This window comes from Rhinatrema bivittatum, chromosome 2 (genome assembly GCF_901001135.1).
Source record: "Rhinatrema bivittatum chromosome 2, aRhiBiv1.1, whole genome shotgun sequence".
NCBI classification, from domain to species: Eukaryota; Metazoa; Chordata; class Amphibia; order Gymnophiona; family Rhinatrematidae; genus Rhinatrema; species Rhinatrema bivittatum.
In genome coordinates, this window is record NC_042616.1 from 238,903,042 (window position 1) to 238,924,336 (window position 21,295).

The 21,295-nt window shown below is 45.8% G+C and overlaps 1 protein-coding gene across 6 annotated transcripts in view; it reads right to left on the minus strand.

The window, feature by feature from the left end:
- The window catches only part of NPHP3 (nephrocystin 3), a 232,133-nt gene that overhangs the window by 8,649 nt on the left and 202,189 nt on the right, over positions 1 to 21,295 (minus strand). For 5 of the 6 annotated variants that reach the window (XM_029589315.1, XM_029589314.1, XM_029589316.1 and 2 more), the window contains 2 exons: positions 18,005 to 18,130; positions 8,883 to 8,998 (listed from right to left, as the gene is read on the minus strand). In XM_029589315.1, the coding sequence (XP_029445175.1) occupies positions 8,883 to 8,998; positions 18,005 to 18,130 (242 nt within the window). The remainder of the gene's footprint in view (positions 1 to 8,882; positions 8,999 to 18,004; positions 18,131 to 21,295) is intronic. The other variant, XM_029589318.1, reaches the window with a different exon arrangement.

Consider the following 21,295-nt stretch of genomic DNA (forward strand, 5'->3'; position numbering starts at 1 on the left):
TGCTTAAATTGCTTTGTCCATACAGATGGTTCCAAGTTTAGGATGGAACTTGGTGCTCATCACTGCCACATACTGCATGAGTTTCTGAAGTGTTTCACTTTTGTCTCAGGAGGTAGATCAACAATGAAGGTCCGGAAGTATCTGTTTTCAGAAGGGGTCACTGTCTTCATAGGTCTATACAAATTACTGTGGATTAGCTCCAGTAGCTGACTTGCTCAATTAGGACCTGCCTCTGGTAGTGGTACATATGTTGCTTTGCCTTTCAGACAGCATACACATATCAGCATTTCTGTGCACAGAGATATCTTTACATCTGCTGTCTGTTATATTTATCAGCTCAAGGGGCAGCCTGCAAGCTGGCTCACTTATCTGATGCCGCCTGACTGGCCCAACACTGCTGCTCTGCACGGCCAAAGATGCTGCTGCTCCACATGGCCAGGAACATCACTGTCCTCCAACTTCGGGCCGTCTTCTTGGAGTGCTCACATTATGTGTGCCAACGTTTAAAGGCCCCGTGCGGGAAACCAGACCTACAGTGCTTCCTGATGACATCACATGGCCATGTATTTAAACTCTGACTGTGCAACGCCAAGATGCTTCAGCAATGGGTTGACTATTGTTGATAATGTGAGTTGCAGATTCTTCTATGTCTCAAGCCTTGTCTTCTGCCTTCCAGCCTGCTCAGCCTTGCCTTCATCTTCAGTCTCAACTTCCTATTCCCTAGCCTGCCTGCCCTCAGATTGATCTCTTGGAACTGACTATAGTCTGTGCCTCATTTACTCTTACTTGCCATCTGCCTCGACCTCAGCCTGGACCACAACCTTCCTTACTTGCCACCTGCCTTGACCTCAGTCCAGACCACGACCATCCTTACTTGCTACCTGCCTTGACCTCTGTTCACACCATGACCATCCTTACTTGCTGCCTGTCTCAACCTCAGCCTGGACCATGACTCTCCTTGATTGCCACACGCTAGTCCTTGGCCAGCCACTGGAACTACTCTTCTGCCTGCACCTCAGAGACTGCCACCTTAGACCTGCCAGCATCCAGAACCCGAAAGCTCAACCTAAGGGGAAAGGGGCTGGTATAGGCAAAGCTCCAGCCCAGTCTGTGTCTGCTCTGCAAGTTTTCAGTGAGGACCTACAAGGTTTTCCCTGTAGGTTATGTCAACCTTATCCCAACACAAGGGTCCACAATCCTAATAATATCATAAATTTGTCCAGCAAGTCATTTATTGCTCCTAGGCATCTGTGCCATGTGTATATGCAGTTCTGGTGTGGGGGTTGAGCAGTTAATTTGGCTTTCTCAGTTGTGCAGATGATTTTGTATAGACTCACTTGCAACCCCCTCATGCCACCATGCTTGTCCCCTTCTTAATCATGCATGCATTCTTGTGGAAGAGGACAGTGAAATCGTTGCTTGTCAGGCATCTCACGGACAATAAACTGCCTTTTAATTCTGGCACATATAGTACATTTTTCATGAATATTCTGTGCCTGATTATAGCAGTGGTGGTTCTCATGTGCTGCACTTTTCCTTTCCCCATCACAGGAATGGGAACATTTAGGTACACTTTATCTTTTGCGGGCTTCTTTCAGCTTTAAACTGTACAATTTGTGAAGAAGAAACAGTTTGCTGTTTAAATTACATCTTTCATGTTATCTTTTCAAACTTTCCCACATCTGTCTCATGCTGGCACAGCCGCAGATGTGTTTTATCTCCAACATGAAGACAAATAATACTTTTTGTTTTGATATTCCTCTGGTCCCAAAGTTCTGCATATCACATACCATAATTTATCCTTATTCAGCATTATTTCCAACTTAAATTTCCATATCTGTTAATTACTTGCATTTAACTTAGTGATAGAGGTTCTTAGATTTGTGCTGGATGCCATGCTCTCAGTTGCTTCTTTTGTTCTACTCATTGTTTGTGGTAACCTTTTCACTAGGCCCATAATGTTCTCTGGGCTTGTAACCTGATGAGTTTTTCTATCCTTGTCTTGTACAAATTCTGGTTCGACCTGCTTATTCAGGTCAGAACTGTGTGTGTTTGTGAGTGCAGTAGAGTCCTTCATGCCTCTAGGAGAAATACTTATTGTGAAGCAGAAATGAGTCAGCAGTCTTCTGCGGCAGCATACAAAGATTCTTTACTTGGAAAATAGGGATAAAAAACAATAAACATTATGGGCCAGATCTTAAAAAATAAACGCGGGCATAGATTTGTTCGCGCAACCTGGCGCGAACAAATCTGCGCAGCTGCACGCATGTTATAAAATCCAGTGTCGGCATGCGCAAGGGGATGCACACTTGTGCACCTTGCGCGTGCCGAGCTCAAGGGGAGCCCCGATGGCTTTCCCTGTTCCCTCCAAGGCCGCTCCAAAATCGGAGCGGCCTTGGAGAGAACTTTTATTGTGATCCCCCCACCTCCCCCTCCCTTCCCCTATCTAGCCTACCCCCCAGCCCTAACTAAATCCCCCTCCCCTACCTTTTGTTTCCGAAGTTACGCGCGCTGGCTCGCCATCCCCCGGCACAGGCCGCTGTGCAGGAGGATTCGGGACCGCCCCCGGACCGCCCTCGAACCGCCGCCACGTCCCCGGCCCTGCCCCCAAACTGCCGCCATGCCCCCGGCCCTGCCCCCGAACCGCCCATTTTTGAAAGCCCCAGGACATAAGCGCGTCCCGGGGCACGTGCAGGGGTAGGTTTTCGGGGGTTACGCGCATAACCCTTTGAAAATCTACCCCTATATGTAGTTATATGGTTCTGTACAGGTGATTGTGCTGGAATATAGCCAGTACAAGGGGCAGGGAGAAAGATGGAGACTGAACTCATTAGTACAGGTTACATCTAGAAGCCATTACAGACCCAATCCTGCCACATGGCGTCAGGTGACATGGCTGGGGGAAGGATGGTTTAACCCCTTGCTGGAGGATGATGTTCTGCTATCAGTTCTCCAAAAATAAGTCCCTTCAGTCTTGAATTGCAAAAGTGCTGTCACCTTCAACCTGGAGAGGAGTCAAGCCCATAGATATTCCACCCAGCTTTTTGTTTCTTTTGATCCTAATAGGCCTGGGAGTGCAGTTTCAAAGAACACATTTCTAGCTGGATAGGAGATTGGATCATCATGGCTTTAAAAGGGCATGTTAAGGCCCATACTGTAAATCATTGGACATTCTTGTAAGATCCACCTCCATTGAGTAAGTGACATGCATTCAATCCACATAAATTCCAATAAAAGATGTTATCCCTTTCCAGAAGAATCTGTCTGATACTGAGTGTGGTCACATATGCATTTATTTTATTTATTATACATTTTATGAATTGCTATATAGATCTTATAATAAGATCTTTCTTAGCGATGTACAGTAAATTCATATAATATAATAAAATAAAAACAAATAAAACAATACAACAAACACTTTGTTGCCAGTCAAGAAAAATTCATTCATAAATCTGAGATCATCATCCAGGTCTTCAAATTACAATGAAATCAAAATAAATCAGTTCCCCCCTCAAATACAAAGGGAGTTCATTCACCAACATAGGTATAGTCATAGAAAAAGATCTTTTTTGTAACTTCATGTGCCGATAGATTATTGGTGATGGAATCTGAAGCTGATGGCTATGCTGAGAAGAAGCTCTGGTTGATGATCTTCAGCAGAGTCAAGAGAACATATGAGGAGGGCCATTTTTACATAAAATCTTAAAAGCAAGTACCAACAACTTAAACTTACTTCTAAGTCTTACTGGGAGCCAGTGTAATTTCAATAGTAAGGGGCAGCTGACTCATGTCTGGAACAACCCATTACTATCCTTGCTGCCGTATTCTGTACTATTTGCAACTTTCTGATCAGACATCCTGGAAGACCCCCGATAAATGTATGATCAGACATCCTGGAAGACCCCCGATAAATGTAAATAATTGCTACTGTAAAGTTACTCTTACTCTTGTCTCCTTCCTCCCCCAGTTCCAGCAACCCTGTTTTATTGTAACTTTTGGCTCATCTCCACTTGTTAAATGTTCAACGTTATTGCCACCCCTGTTACATGTAAACCGGCATGATATGATTTTATCATGAATGCTGGTATAGAAAAAGCTCTAAATAAATAAATTGCAATAATCTAATACAGCAATAACTAATTAACTGCTGTTCTCAGAGAACACCTGTTATATAGGTAAGCTGCCTTGCTTTGTGGATTCAATTTAAACCAAATATTAATGAAACAAGGTGTCAAAATTATTCCCTAAAAGGCTAACTTTGAAAGATCTGTGTGTAGCCCCATATATATATCTATATGGGCACACCGAGATCTACTACAGTATTTTATAGTTTCTGCATATCTGGTTTGCACAGATTCTAAAATGTGTGTCTATCCACCATCCAACATATATGCTATGTTTTAGTATGCATGAATATTTGCAATGCATTGAAAGTGCATAGTTTCTCTATTTTATAAATAAATATATTCATTGTATCTAGGCCTTCCCTACTCCACTATCAAACCTCTCCAAATGCTACAGAACACCACTGCTAGAACTATCATGAATGCACGCAAATCCGACCACATAACCCCAACTCCTCAAAGACTTCCACTGGCTCCCCATTCCATCACGCATCCTATTTAAGACTCTCACCATTATGCACAAATCCATCTACAAAAGCAATTCCTCCTGGCTCAGTGAACCCTTCCGTTTCACACACTCCTCCCGCCCAACCAGAGCAAACCTCAAAGGTACCCTACATATCCCATCCCTCAAGAAAGCTCGCCTCACTTCAACAAGGGACCGCGCCCTATCAATTGCTGGCCCCACTCGTTGGAATGCTCTACCTACAAACCGCCGCCTTGAGCCCTGCCCCTTTAAATTCAAGAAAATGCTAAAGACCTGGCTCTTCCACCAGGCATATCCAGACTAGATCCATGTACCCCACTACGCCACCTCTTCTCTCCTTATAGTTAACCTCATGCCGCTCCAAGTTATTATGTTAATATGTTACCTCTCCATTTCTCCTTCTCTGGCTCACCAATATAGCCTCCTCCAGCTGCAGCACCGTTGTTGCAACATGTTACTTTTTTTGTCCCTCTCCCCGCTCATTGTATTTTCCATCTATTGTTTGATGTAAATCGATATGATGTACCTACTAATATCAGCATAGAAAAGCTGTTAGTTAAATAAATAAATAAATAAATAAATAAATATGCATGTATATTTTAAGCACAAAAATTTTGTGTAATACCCTGATTCACAAGTGGAAGTAGGTATATTTTAAAATATGTGCGTGTACTTAAAATCGCCAATTCACCCAGTCTGTCTCCAGTTCAACAAGACCCCCCCCCCAGTACTTCACTGTGAACTATTCGCCAGTTCATCCAGACCTCCCACCCAAAAATAGCAGACGAGTCTGATATCAGTTACACTAGTTAATTAGCAGGTGTAAATTGCCTAATGTATTTGTGTAAATTTCCTATAAAATAGCAACTTAAGTGCGTACCTCTTGGCCTCACCCTGGAATGCCCCTAGACTGCCCTTTTTTGACACAGGTAAATGTGTGCATGAAATCAGAAAGGCATGCATACTTTTGATGTTTATAAAATAGCATATAAGCAAATAAAAGCTACTTATGCACATATATGCTAATTTTATGCACGTAACCCCTTTGAAAATTAATGATGTGTAATGGTTCTGGAGCTATTCCAGCCTGAGGCAGGACCAAATATATTTAGGTCTGAAGGTTTCTAGAGGTGAATAAAAGGAACATGTGCTTGTAGTTGCTCTATGTCTTGTGGAGGTATATTGATGGAGCATTACTGGAATATCTGTGGTGGCTCTATCTCCTGCATGCCCCAAATATAATTTTTTGAGCTAAGATATAGCAGAGTTGCTTACCTGTAACAGGTGTTCTCCCAGGACAGAAGGATGTAGTCCTCACATTTGGGTGATGTCACTGGACGGAGCCCTATCACGGAAAACTTCTGTCAAAGTTTCTAGAATTTTTAACTGGCACACTGAGCATGCCCAGAATGCCATTATCCCTGAAGCCACAGAGGTCTCCCTTCAGTCTTGTATGTAGCAAAAGGTGCGAGTGAAAAAATAAAATAATAAAACGTTTCAGACCCAACTCCGCAGGGGGGCAGATAGGTTTCGTGAGGACTACATCCTGCTGTCCTGGGAGAACACTTGTTACAGGTAAGCAACTCTGCTTTCTCCCAGAACAAGCAGGATGGTAGTCCTCACATGTGGGTGATTAGCAAGCTACAGGTTGACTCATATTTTTTTGGACCAACAGCCTACAACTTGTGCAACAGGCACAACAACTGGTGTACTGTTGGGAAAAATGAGGCAGCCTGAAAATCACAGCAGACTGGATGTGGAAGGAGTTGGGATTATACTGGAAATAATTTCTTCAAGACTGATTGGCCAAAGATAGAGTCTTAACGTCCTTCCTTGTCCAGACAGTAATGAGCTGCAAATGTGAGGAGAGAGCTCCATGTTGCAGCTTTACAGATCTCAGCAATCGGTACTGAACGATAGTGTGCTACTGAGGTTTCCATGGCTCTTACTGTATGTGCCTTCACTCGACCCTGGAAAGGAAGGCCTGCTTTCTCATAGCAGAATTCAATACAGTCTGCTTGCCAGTTGGAGAGAGATTGTTTGTCCACTGCAACTCCCAGTTTGTTTTTGTCAAAAGAAACAAAGAGCTGGGTGGATTTTCAATGGTCAAGGTAAAATGCAAGTGCACGTTTACAGTCCAAGGTGTGTAAAACCCTCTCGCCCTGGTGAGAGTGAGGCCTTGGGAAAAAAGTGGGTAAGACTATGGATTGATTCAGGTGAAAGTTGGTTACCACCTTTGGAAGGAATTTAGGGTGAGTACGGAGTAACACTCTGTCATGGAAGAACCTTGTATAGGGTGAGTATGTGACAAGTGCTTGTAACTCACTAACCCTTCGAGCAGATATAATGGCTACTAGTAAAAGAACTTTCCATGTAAGAAATTTCATATCGCAGGAGTGCAAAGGCTCAAACGGGGAGCGCATGAGTCTTGTAAGTACTACATTTAGGCCCCATTCAGTGACTGGTGACCGTAGAGGGGGCTTAAATTGTAGTAGGCCCCTCAAACTGACTCACAAGGGGTTGCACTGATATTGGGGCATCCCCTACTCCCTTGTGGTTCGCTGAGATGGCACTCAGGTGTACCCTCACCGAGGAAGTCTGGAGACCAGAGTCTGAAAGTTGCCAGAGATATTCTAAAAGAGATGGAGTGGGGCAGGAAAAAGGGTTGATACCTTTTTTTGTGTGCACATATGGTCAAACCTTTTCCACTTACAAAGATAGGATTTTCGTGTGGAAGGTTTACGTGAAGCTACAAGCACTTGAAAGACCTTAGTTGAAAGGTTGAGCGGTTGCAGGATCAAGCTTTCAACATCCAGGCTGTGAGGGATAGAGTTTGAAGGTTTTCAAAAAAGGTTCTCAAAAAAGATATAGTTGCGATGGAGAAGGGCAACCAAAATGATAAAGGGGATGGAACAGCTCCCTTATGAGGAAAGGTTGAAGAGGTTAGGGCTGTTCAGCTTGGAGCAGACCCGGCTGAGGGGGGATATGATAGAGGTCTTTAAGATCATGAGAGGTCTTGAATGAGTAGATGTGAATCGGTTATTTACACTTTCGAATAATAGAAGGACTAGGGGGCATTCCATGAAGTTAGCAAGTAGCACATTTAAGACTAATCGGGGAAAATTCTTTTTCACTCAATGCACAATAAAGCTCTGGAATTTGTTGCCAGAGGATGTGGTTAGTGCAGTTAGTGTAGCTGGGTTCAAAAAAGGTTTGGATAAGTTCTTGGAGGAGAAGTCCATTAATGGCTATTAATCAAGTTGACTTAGGGAATAGCCACTGCTATTAATTGCATCAGTAGCATGGGTAATTGCCAGGTTCTTGTGGCCTGGTTTGGCCTCTGTTGGAAACAGGATGCTGGGCTTGATGGACCCTTGGTCTGACCCAGCATGGCAATTTCTTATGTTCTTATGGCGTAATATGCCTTGGTTCTGAGTTATGAGAGTGGGCGTTGGGCCCAGGCAAATAGGTTCTCTGATCAGCAGGTCGTCTAGGTATGGGAACACCTGAATGTCCTGATGAAGGTGCACTGCTACTACTGCAAAGCATTTGGTAAAGACTCTGGGTCAGAGAAGAGGCCAAATGGTAGAACTTTGTATTGGTAGAGGGATGAATTCATTTGGAACCATAGGAAATAAGAACATAAGAATATAAGGTTTGCCATACTGGGTCAGACCAAGGGTCCATCAAGCCTATTCTCCCAGGACAAGCAGGATGGTGGTCCTCACATATGGGTGACGTCATCAGGCGGAGCCCTGTTGCGGAGCACTTTTGTCAAGGTTTTGGAGGTTTTGTCAAGGTTTCTGGAGGCTTTGGTGCGCTGAGCATGCCCAGCATGCCGTGATCCCTGTGTCCACAGGGATCCCTTCAGTCTCTTTTTTCCCGCACTGCAGTTTGCCTCGCGCTTAGGAGCTCTGTGTGATTTTCCTCACAACTTTTCCTCACGGAAACACTTTAAGTTTTACTTCACAAATAATTTCCCTACATGAGTCTCCCTTCGTGTACATTTCATCGATGCTCGGTGAGTGCTATGCCCTGTTTTTCGGTCGGTACATTATGACCACTCAGATCAATTCCATAAAGGCCCCTTTTTACAACAGTTGCTACGCAGCAAAATTCAAATAGCCAGAGAAATTTGCCCTTCAGAGCAACAAAAGACAGGGGTTGAATCAAACCCATAATTAGGAGCAGTGACTGCTTTTATTAGAAGAATGACTTAAGACTAAGCATGCAGTATTAGAAAGAAAGCCAGATATATAAGGCATCTTTACCTCAGCACAGCTACATTTTTTAGTGTTTCCCCCACTCGAGGATGCATAGGACCCAGGCTATCTTCGTAAATTCTTAATGCACGCTCATACAAGGGAACAGCTTCAATATGCTTCTTCTGTTGAAAACAAAACAGCACACATACAGTTCAACTAAATGGATTTCCACAATCCTATAGTTTAAATGCTGTTTATCTTATTTACATTCAATTTTCAACCTGTTTTCTGCTTGATGTAACACAGAATACATATTTGAATCTAAAGTTCCGGCTCAACATTGCATACCCAGCATCCTCTGTTTCCAGAAAATTACTAAGCAACTGTCACCATGCACTCTGTTGGGGAAAATGTATATTTTTAAGTAATTAAAATGGAATTTCTGAGGAGGCCCAGTAGCCCAGTTGTAGTATTATGAGCTGTGAAACAGAAGGCCTGGGTTTGATTCTACACCAGAGGCCAGCCAGGACTAAGGATGCTGTAGAGGCAGCATTGACAGCCCTGGGAGGAGCACGTCTCAACCATTGCTCAGTGGTAACATCTAGTGGCCAGTCTTAGAGCACGTTAGCCAGGTTCTAGATAGAACTGCAGTGTGTAGGCTCCTGGTCAAGACCTATCACAGTGATTGACTTATTTATGTTTGTTTATTCATATTAGTTTATCGCTTTGTCTTACTAGTAACTCAAGGCAATTTATATAAACAAAGCATAAAAACAAAGTAAACCTCCTCCATAGCCTCAATAAGTTAAATTAACATCAGTTTATCCTTACCGTACTATATCCAAATTACAACCCCATACCTAAGATAGCTGGGCTGACCTGGGAGGTGGATATAAAAATAGGAGAAACCCTTTCCAGACATATGCAAATGAAAAGTCATTGTACACTAGTCAATAGCGGTTGATTCTGATTAAGACGGAAGCCCAAAGCAGCAAGAGGAAACTTCTGGACCCAAAATATAAAAAAGGAACTTGTGAAAGATTCTCTGTTCCTAGGTTAGCAATATGATTGATCAGTTTGGAGGGTATACTGGCTTATAGACTGCCCTGGCTGAGTCTTGGATATTGGCTCAAGGATTCTGGAAGCTTTGCAAACTCTGAAGCTCTTCCTGGCTCATGCCCTGGTTCAAGTTGAATTGACAGAATTCCCGAATGCAAGTAAAATCTCATGCTATTTTATTATGACTGTGGAGAAAATATAACTTGCATGAAGAATAAACCAGACAAACATTCTGGGAAAAAAATACAGAACAAAACCAGCAGGAAAAATTGCCCTCTTTTTAACAGATTCCTTCAGGCTGAAAGAAAAAATAGATTTTTTTCTTCACAAAAAGACATGTTAGCATACATGGGCCAGAATCAAACATAACAACATAAAGCAACAGCACAAAAAGACCAAAATGGTCCAGCCAGTCTGCCCAGCAGCAACCCATCCACCAAAGGCAGGTGTGCGCACAAGATCCCACATGACATTCAACATCCTCCCCTCCTTCCCTCATGTCCCTCACCCAACCTCTCCAGTTATACCACTGCCTTCTTTGGCATTAGAAGTGAATAAAGGAGTTGAATCAGTTGTCACCATTGAAAGGGATTCAGGCCAACTGCAGAGAGGAAATGTTCAACCTCAGTCCAGGTACTATACTAAATAGGCAGTGATTACCAAACATGACAGGTCCCACCCCTCCTGCTTTACTTATCAGACATTTTACATAGCAACACAGTAGCTGTTGGCAGATAGGGACCTCTTGACTCACCGACAAGCTGATGCAATATCCACGCGGGAAAAATGGATGCTCATGATTGAGCGTCCACTTTCCTAACACGCGCCCGTCCACCTTTCCCACACATGCAATGCAGTAGGCAAATGAGCAGCTCTGTTAAAAAGGAGACACTAGGGGAAATTGTGCATCCTTAGCGCCTCCTCGACATTGGGAGTAGTGGCTGTGCGTGGCAAGGGTTAGGAAAAACAGATGCTCGTAAAACTGAGCGTCAATTTTCCTAACCCGACCGCCAAGACACTTTTTTTTTCCATGTTGCTGCTTTCTGTGGTTCCTCAGACTTAATATCACCACAATATTAAGTCACAATATTAAGCCACAAAAAAGCAGTATTTTCTGCTTTTTAGTTCAACTTTTGAGGTTCCTCAAAACCTAATGCCAGGTCCAGGGCTGGCATTAATTTTTGAGGGTTAAAATGTGCATGTCAGGCGCATGTTATTTTTTTACCTTGGGAGGTAATACCTAATAGCCTCATCAACATGGCATTTACATGTGATGAGCACTATTAGCTACGCCCTGGTTTTGAATGCACTGATCCCCTTATTGCATCAGGAGTTTTAGATGCATGTGCAAAACACACATCCAACCTGTGTGTTAGCCTGAGGGCATGGTATTGCATCAGCCTATTAGTTTGCCCAGTTGCCCCTGCCTAGTGAGTCATTAAAGACCTTTCTTAATCTTTGGTCTTCTTCCACCCTAGCCCTTACATGCATATATGCCCTTCTGCATATATGCCTACGTGAGTCTTGGTGCAGTCAGACACCACACAACAACTTTGAGCACGTATGTCAGATAGCACTGTAGTAATTGCAAGTAAGGACACCATCATTCTGCCCTGCTCGACAACTAAAGATACAGACACTATGAAATTCCTTTATTGCAGGTTTCTCATCATGACAATCATAATTTTACACTTGCCAAAACAATTCCATATTCAAAATCAAACTTCCTGTTTTTATATCAGTGCAGCTAAGAGTTCAGCAGTTGTGCTCTCTGGAATGTTGCCCCTTCCTCTCAGAAGCTATTAGGAAGGGTGCCTGCACTAATAGCCTGCAGTGGATTATACCCTAGGTCACGTGTGGCCAACTCTAATCCTCGAGATCCACAAACAAGCCAGGTTTTCAGAATGTCCACAATGAATATGCATGAGAAAGATTGGCATGCATTGCCTCCATTGTATGCAAATCTGTCTCATGAATATTCATTGTGGATATCCTGAAAACCTGGCCTGTTTGTGGCTCTCGAAGACCAGAGTTGGCCACCCCACCCTAGGAGGTGGATATACACTTGCCTCCATGGCACTAGGACTGTAAAATTTTGGAAGTACAGCTTGATAATAGTCTCTTGATACACTGTTAATTCTGACTGATTAGTATAAAAATGTCATCATACAATAATTAGCAAAAGCTTTTGTTAACAATTTTCCTCTTTCCCCATACATAGGAACCTTCATTCCCTGTACGTACCAGGATCAGTCCAGACTGCTGGGTTATGCCTCCCTTCCAGCAGATGGAGTCAGAGAAAAGCTGAAAAGGCACCCCCCATATAACCTGGTGTGCCACCTGCGATCCTTCAGTATTTCTCTAACTCCAGCAGATTGAGAGGCATAACCTGCGGTCCTGATCTTATCTAAATTTGGAAGGGTTCTTCTAACAGGTTTGATTACAAAAAGGGGAGAATCCTTTGACTAGATCAATTTCAAAAGGATAGATACAAAAAAAACCCCAGCTTGTTGGAAGGACACAGGCAGGCGAGACAGGGCATTGCCCTACAGCCATTTCCCGGAGATTTTTTCCCTGACCCAGTGAGCTGCGGGGGAGGATTTACCGGTGGGCCGGTCACTCTCCCCCTTCTTTGACAATTAAGAGAAGTAACATTCCTCCAGGGCAGTGCTTACACAGAGAAGTAAAATTTCTCTGGCGGATGATTGGTCTGGTTGCTCTGGGAGGTTGTTCCCCCTGTTTTTGAGGGCTGATTAAAACAAGTAAAAAAAAAATAATAATAATATAAGGACAGTGCGTGAAATAAATAAAAGAAGTTTGTGTATTTTAAAAGCGCACCTTTTCTTCGGCCCTAGCCTGCCTCGATCTCCTGGGCCTCCGGAGGGGGTGGCGTGTCACCCAGCTGATTCACGCGCTTTCTGCATGCCGGGTGGGACCGTTTGTGGTGTGTGTGGAGAGCCGGGGTACTGGCTTTCCCACGAAGGCCTCCGCTCCCGGTGTATCCCCGGGGTCGAGGGGCCTTCGCAGGGGCCAATTTCGGGCCGGGGATCAGCCCTGCCGCGCCCAAGGGGATATCGAGGCGAACAGTCTGCTCGGAGGTAGAGGCCCGGCACGCTCCCGATCGGCACGAGAGTGGCGGCCATCTTGCCTCCATCAGACCCCGATGCTGATTCAGTGGGAGAGGGAGAGGATCTCTCTCCTCTTTCCCCGCCGGCATTAAGCCCACAAAGACCGCACAATTCTCAACCAGACTTGGCTCCTCCCCCAAATTTACCCAAGAGGGGGGGGGCCCTTAAAGAGGCAACACCCATTTTCTTCTCAGTTTGTTTTGCTTCTACATAAGGCTTATGTAGAAGCTGAAGCTGACTGGGAAAGCCAGTCTCCTGCGCAGGCTAAGTTTTTTAAGGCTTCGGCAGACCAGAAGAGGCCTGGGCCGCGGACACCCCGCGCTATCCCGGGGGATGGGTTATCCATTCCTCTTCCACCTGCGGATCCGATAACTCAGGACCCCTCCACCCCCGATGTGAGCAATGATGTGGACAGTGCCGCTCTGTTGAAGGGGGATGATCCGCAGGTGCTCCATTTGTTTCGCAAGGAGGAACTGGACCCGTTGATTTCCCATGTGCTTCAGGAGCTGGAGATCCCAGTACCACAAGCGATATTGGACTCTTCACTGGGAGACTCGGTCTTATCGGGGCTTTGAGCTCCGTCTCAAACCTTTCCTTTCCATCTGAAGCTTTTCCAGCTTGTGTCCCGGGAATGGGATACCACTGAAGCCACCTTGTGGGTTAGCAGAGCCATGGAAAAGCTTTATCCGCTCCCTAATGAGTCTCTGGATCTCCTTAAAATTCCTAAAGTGGACTCGGCAGTCACGGCTATTGCCAAACATGCTACCATTCCTGTAACAGGAGGCACACGCTCAAGGACCTATAGGATAGGATGCTGGAAGTTTTGCTTAAGCGGATTTTTGAAGTGTCCGCTTTGGGAGTATGGGCCACCGTCTGCAGCAGCCTTATGCAGAGGGCTATTCTCTGTTGGATTCAACAGATGCTTACGGCCCAGGACCTTCCTCCGGGGGAAGTTGAGCAAGCGAACCGCATGGAATCTGCGGTGGCCTATACGGCAGATGCTTTGTATGATCTCCTCCGCACCTCTGCCCGCACTATGTCCTCAGCGGTTTCTGCAAGGCGGCTGCTATGGCTCCGTAACTGGTCGGCGGATGCCTCCTCTAAGTTGCAGCTGGGTTCCTTTCCTTTCCGGGGCAAGCTTCTATTTGGAGATGAGCTCGAGCAGCTTATTCGGGCATTGGGAGACAACAAGGTTTACAAGCTTCCGGAAGACAAGCCCAGATCAATTCGCTCACCTGGCACTTTTAGGGGCCGTTTTCGAGGGCAGCGCCGTTTCTGCTCTGGCAGGGGTTCTTCCTCCTATGTCCCTCGGCAGACGTCCACAAGGTCTCAAGCATGGGCTCATTCCTTTCATGGCCGGTGGCCTCAGCGTACTGGAGCCTCTCATGCCTTCACCACCAGCAAAGCTCCCCAATGAAGGGGCGCTGGCCCATTCCTCAGTTCCGGAGATCGGGGGGCGGCTCTCCCGGTTTTGCAAGGAATGGGTCAAGATTACAACAGACCAGTGGGATCTAGATATTATAAATCACAGTTACGCTTTGGATTTTGCACGACCCCTTCGCGATCTGTTTCTAGTATCTCCCGGTGGGTTTCAGACGAAGCAACAAGTGGTTCTTCAAACGGTGTCTCGGTTGGAGACTCTGGGAGCCATTGTTCCAGTTCCCGCAGCCGAGCGTTGGACCGGTCGCTACTCCATTTACTTCGTAGTTCCCAAGAAGGAGGGCTCGTTCTGACTGATATTGGATTTGAAGCAGGTCAACAGGGCGATGCGTATCCCTCGGTTTCGCATGGTGATGTTGAGATCCGTCATTGCGGCTGTCCACAAAGGCGAATTTTTGGCTTCTTTGGATCTGACAGAGGCCTACCTACACATAGGAATCCAGGAATACCATCAGAGGTTCCTACGGTTCATGATCAAGGGACAGCATTACCAGTTTCATGCCCTACCCTTCGGGCTGGTGATGGCTCCGCGGGTTTTCACTAAGGTGATGGTGGTGGTAGCAGCGAGCCTTCGGCGAGAAGGGATATTGGTGCATCCCTACTTGGACGACTGGCTCATCCAAGCGAAATCGGAAGAGCTCTGCGAGAACGCAGTACAATCAGTTTTGAGTTGGCTGCATTCCCTAGGCTGGGTCATCAATTATGCCAAGAGCCAGCTGGTTCCGTCCCAGGTGTTAGAATTTCTAGGAGCACGTTTCGACACCGGTGTGGGCAAGGTTTCCTTGCCTCTGGTGAGGATGGAGCAGCTAATGTCTCAGGTGCGGCACCTGTTGGCTCTTCCCTTATCCGTGGTGTGGGACTATTTGCAGGTTCTTGGTTTTATGGCATCTACCCTGGAGTTGGTTCCTTGGGCTTTTGCTCATATGAGGCCTTTGCAGAGGGCGCTACTTTCTCGTTGGGACCCCAAGTCAGAAGAGTTCCAACTGCCGTTACCACTCCTCGAACCGGTCAGGTCCAGTCTGGATTGGTGGTTGATCCTGGATCACTTGCTTCGAGGCGTGGATCTGGAACCTCCTCAATGTCAGTCGTGATTGGCACAGGGCTTTTTCCCACTGATTTTCTCTCTTTATTTGTTATAATAAACACTAGAAAATTCCCAGGAAAAATAAAATAAAAACTGAAAACAAAGGTCCCTAAGCTTGCATCAGCTGGGATAGAACCATGTTGAGGTCCCAAGACAGTCTGAGGTTTTAGGTGAGGCTTTAATAAAAGCAAACCTTACATGAATCTGACAACTAAAGGCTGTACAAAGAAGGGTTTACTTTCTACATGGTAGTGATAAGTGCCGAATGCATCAAGGTCTACCTTAACAGAACTAGTCTTGAAACATGTCTCAAATACTCAAGCAGTTTTTATGTGGAGCAGGAAAAAGTGTTTAGGGCCTTTAACTCACAACAAAAAGTAAATCTCCTCCATTTAAAACCATATAGCCTTCTAATAGAATCTCTTCTAGAAGTCAAAAGGACCCGAGATACCTCATTCAGCAGACTAGGTACTACCCTCTCAACATCCAGGCTGCATGGACTAGGGACCTGATGTTGGGATGGAATAACATTCCCTGATTCTGTGTGATGAGAGTGAGAGAATTCCCTAACTGAATTGGGTTTCTGATGGACAAGTCCTGACGAAGTGGGAACCAAATATGTCTTGGTCAATACGGGGCTATGAGAATCATAGTACCCCTGTCCCTTCGAAGTTTCTTCAGAGAGTGAACCAAGTAGCTTAGGGAAAAAATGGAATTGAGAGGGATCCTGCATGATGCCCACAATGTGGGACAAGCCTGCACATACTCAGTAGAGCTCTGAAAGCTCTAGAAGCTGTGAAGTCAGCAATACTGGCCAGGGCTCTGTCTGATTCATTACCCGCCTGTAAAGACTAAATCTTGCTTGTCCTCCCCATAGTAAATGTAATCCAATAACTGGGCTAGCACTCACATTCTATTCTAAGAAATTTTCTATAAAATCATACAAAATACTATTGAGACTAAAATAAACTAAATACAGATGTCATGGCTCAGCAGGCTGGAGTCAGAGAGCTCCCCTGCAGAGGCAATACAGGACTGCAAAGTAGGACTAGTGCTGGTCTTCTGCTTAACCAGCCCCCTCCTCCGTAAATTGAGCTCTTGGGTTCTGGCGGCCGGTAGGACTTGTCTCCTGCAGAACATCATGGCTGAAAGAGGCAGGGACTGGGCGCTCTGTACAGGCTGGGAGATGGAGTCAGGTACCAACTGGGAGCTGGAACTAGTCAAAGACTGGAAGCTGGGACTAGGTACAGACTGGGAGCTGGTTCTGAGGGCAGACAAGAACTGGATATGGACACTGGCTGGAATACAGGCAGGGCTGGAGATCTTGGACTAGGTATAGGATGGGCTGGAGACAAGGACTGGTATCAAAGTCAGGCTGGAGACAAAGGCCAAGGGCAAAACTTGGGAAACAGACAAGGAAGTGAACTAGACTGGGCAGGGCAGAACAAGGACTTGACAGGACAAGACAAGACTAGACTAGGTCTGGACAAGTACAGGTCTAGACAATGACTGAACTGGTCTTGACGAAATAGGCAACAATAAACAGGAAGGTTCACATGGCACAAGGCTGACTAGGCGAATCTAGAAGGCCTGAAGGCCACAAGGCTGGACAGGAAAACCCACAAAGGCAATGAGCAAGGCAGGTAGACCTGGAAGGCTGTAGAGAAAGGCCAGAAGGCCTGGAAGGGCCCAAAGCAAGAAAAGTAGGCCTTGGTAAGCCACAGGGCAAGACAGAAGGCCTGGGTAGGCCGCAAGACAAGGTAGAAGATCTAGGTAGACCACAAGGCAAGACGGAAGGCCTGGCTAGGGCACAAGGCAAACTATATCAAGACAAGGCTGACCAGGTCAAGGAGTCAAGGTGATTACATGAAGAGTCACTGAGGGATTGGACAGATTGGGTTAAACAGGCCTGGGGCGGCATCAGGTAATCAGTGAGGAGGTTAACTTGCGCAGCTGAGAGCAGTGCTCGTTGAGGACCCCCTGGTGGAAGGTAGGCTGTGCAGTAGGTGGAACCGTAACGGCAGATTCAGCAGCGATTCTAAGTCCTTGATTTCAAAATAGTGACGGAACTCAAATTAAGTTCTCCATGGCATCAACGCACTCATCTTCTACAGTTATACCTGACTTGAATGGAGAGTGAGGGAAGAATGGTAGGTTAAATTTGGGTCCCTTAGTTCATTCTGCTTCCCTTTCTTTTTCTTTGTTTCTAGGTCAACTCTTCCTGTTGTTCTGTGTTTCTCTTTCCCAGTATGTCTCTGCAAGTGAAGTCAAAGTGCCGCCATGTTCTATATAAATTAATGTTCTGGGTGTAGGCAAGGTTAATATTGGAAGAAAGAAGAGAATAAACTACAATGATTGATACCGCTCTGTTTTCTTTCCATCCTACACCTGTGAAAGTCAAACCATAAAGGGGAAAAAGAAAGGAAAAACCAATCACTTCAAAAGTAAGCATAAAAGTAGAAAACCAGATTACATACCATCTGACAGTAAAGCACAGCCAAGTTTACTAAGGCAGTAGCTACGCTAGGATGCTTAGGGCCAAATGATTTCTGTCGAATCTCAACAGCCAGCTCGTACAAAGGTACAGCCTTATCCAACTTCCCCTACAAAATGAAGAAATTCTGTTAAGAAGAAGTTAAGTTATTACAGATATACAGAGCTGAGGTCTTTTGTGAAGGCTTTGTTATGCCTGGGATATCAGCTTTCACAGGATTGTCATGGGAAGCATGCTCAAAAAATTTGAATTTCTATGAAAAAGAAATAAAATACAAAACAAAAATTCACAATACAGCAGTCTTTCTAAAACTAAAAAAAAGAGACCATTTAACAAAGGTTTCTACAGAAAGTATAGGAAAATTGGTTCTTACCTGCTAATTTTCGTTCCTGTAGTACCAAGGATCAGTCCAGACCGCTGGTTATGCTGCCCTTTCAGCAGATGGAGTCAGAGAAAAGCTGAAAAGCACCCCCAGATCCTTCAGTATAATCAATATCAAAGCAGAATGCAGTAAATTTAACAACCAATGACTAGATCAAATGAATTTATCTGAACAACAACCTGTGAAAAAACTATGTACACTACAAGAGTACGGAATGAGAAGCTTCCATGTATAAGTTTGTATACGATTCTTCAAAGTCGTCTAAATACTGCAGAGAGAAAAAACAAAACCAATTGAGCGGACTCTCTGGAACACTATACCTCTGGGCGAGCGTCTGGACTGATCCTTGGTACTACAGGAATGAAAATTAGCAGGTAAGAACCAATTTTCCTTTCCCTGTACGTACCAGGATCAGTCCAAACCGCTGGGATGAACCCAAGCTGCCCTAAATGGGGTGGGACAAGGAGAGTCCCGCTCGAAGCACACTACTGCCAAAAGAAGCAACATCCGGAGCCCGGACGTCCAAACGGTAATGCTTAGCAAACGTATGCAAAGATTTCCAAGTAGCTGCCCTGCAAATCTTTTGAGGTGAAACACATTGGCTCTCTGCCCAAGATGCCGCTTGAGATCTGATCGAATGAGCCCAAAGACCATCTGGCACTGGCCGCCCGTGACATATGTACGCTGAAGCAATAGCGTCCTTCAACCTTTGGGCAATAGTAGTCTTTGAAGCCTTACACCCTTTCTTAGGACTGCTCCAGAAGACAAAAAGTTGATCTGACAAACGAAAAGCATTAGTCACTTCCAAGTATCGCAGAAGTATACTGCAGATGTCCAGTCTTCTCAAATCCCGAGCCTGAGGAGAATTCCTATCCAAATCTGGAAAAGCCGGTAACTCAACTGACTGATTTACGTGAAACGCCGATACCACCTTTGGCAGAAAAGAAGGCACCGTCCTAAGCAAAACCCCAGAATCCGAGATTCACAAGAACAGTTCTCTGCAGGACAACGCTTGAATCTCCGATATTCGTCTGGCCAAACAGATAGCCATGAGAAACACCGCCTTGAGTGTTAAATCTTTCAACGCAGCCTGCTTGATAGTTTCAAAGGGAGGACTGCAGAGCCCACGGAGAACCAAATTCAAACTTCATGAAGGACACACTGCATACACCGGCGGATGTAAATGTTTGGCTCCCTTCAAAAAACTCACCACATCTGGATGGCCTGCAATAGACGTACCATCAACCTTACCTCTTAAACAGCCTAACCCTGCTACCTGAACCTGGAGTGAGCTATACCCCAGTCCTTTCTTTAAGCCTTCCTGCAAGAATGCAAGAATGTGCACAATAGTGGACTGTCATGGGGACACCTTCAACCCACTGCACCAGGAATCGAAAACCTTCCACACCCGAACATAGGTGAGGGAAGTAGAAGTCTTTCGTGCATGTGGTAGAGTGGTAATCACTACAGCCGGATAGCCCTTCTTTCTCAACTGTCTCCTCTCATAAGCCAAGTCGCTAGACAAAAGCGAGCCGCCTGATCGAAAAATACTGGACCCTGTCGCAGTAAATTCGGTAGGTGACCCAGATGCAAGGGACCGACTACCGCCAGGTTGATCAGGTCTGCGAACCACGGCCTCCGTGGCCACTCCGGAGCTACAAGAATAACCGGTCCCCTTTTGGACTCTATTCGTCTTAAGACCTTCCCCACCAACAGCCAAGGAGGAAGCACATAGAGGAGCACGTTGTGAGGCCACGGAAGGACCAGGGCATCCACCCCTTCCGACCTGTGCTCCCTTCTGCGACTGAAGAAATGAGCCGCTTTCGCGTTCACCTGAGTCGCCATCAAATCCAGTTTGGGGGACTCCCCACCGGCAAGTCAAGAGCTGCATCGCCTCTTCGACAGTTCCCATTCAGCGGGATCTAGCCTTTGTCAACTGAGAAAACCTGCCTGGACGTTGTCCACTCCGGCTATGTGGGACGCCACCAACTGGGCCAGATTGCATTCCGCCCAGGCCATCAAGTTGTCTGCTTCGGCAGCCACCGGCTGACTCTTTGTGCCCCTTGACAATTTATGTAAGCCACGGTGGTCGCATTGTCGGATAGGATCCTTACCGAACAATGCTGGACTAGCGGGAGAAAACGGAGCAGTGCTAGACAAACCGCCTTTGACTCCGACCGAATGATGGACAACGTGGACTCCCGAGCTGTCCATTGACCTTGCGCTGATCGCAACTGACAGACTGCTCCCCAACTGGAAAGGCTGGCATCCATTGTCATGTTCATCCACTGGGGAGTCTCTAGGTCCATTCCCTGAAGCAAGTGATCGGGGACCAACCATCATTCTAGACTGGTTCTGGCTGGATCCAGGAGGGGCAAGGGCAAGTGGAACTCTTCGGACTTGGGATCCCAACGGGAAAGCAACGCCCTCTGCAAAGGTCTCATATGAGCAAACACCCATGGAACCAACTCCAAAGTAGATGCCATAGAACCAAGAACTTGTAAATAGTCCCATACCTTGGGCAAAGGAAGGGCCAACAGATGTCGCACCTGAGAAATTAGTTTGGCCATCCTCTCCCAAGGTAGGAAAACCTTTCCTTCAGATGTGTCGAAATGCGCTCCCAGGAATTCTAACACCTGGGATGGTACCAGTTGGCTCTTGGCGTAATTGACGACTCAACCGAGCGAATGGAGGCGGTGCAAAACCGACTGAACCGCCACTGTGCAGAGATCCTTTGATTTTGCTCGAATAAGCCAGTCGTCCAGATAGGGATGAACTAATATCCCCTCCTGCCGAAGACATGCTGCCACCACCACCATCACCTTCGTGAAGATGCGGGGAGCCGTTGCCAAACCGAACGGCAGTACACGAAACTGGTAATGCTCGCCCAGG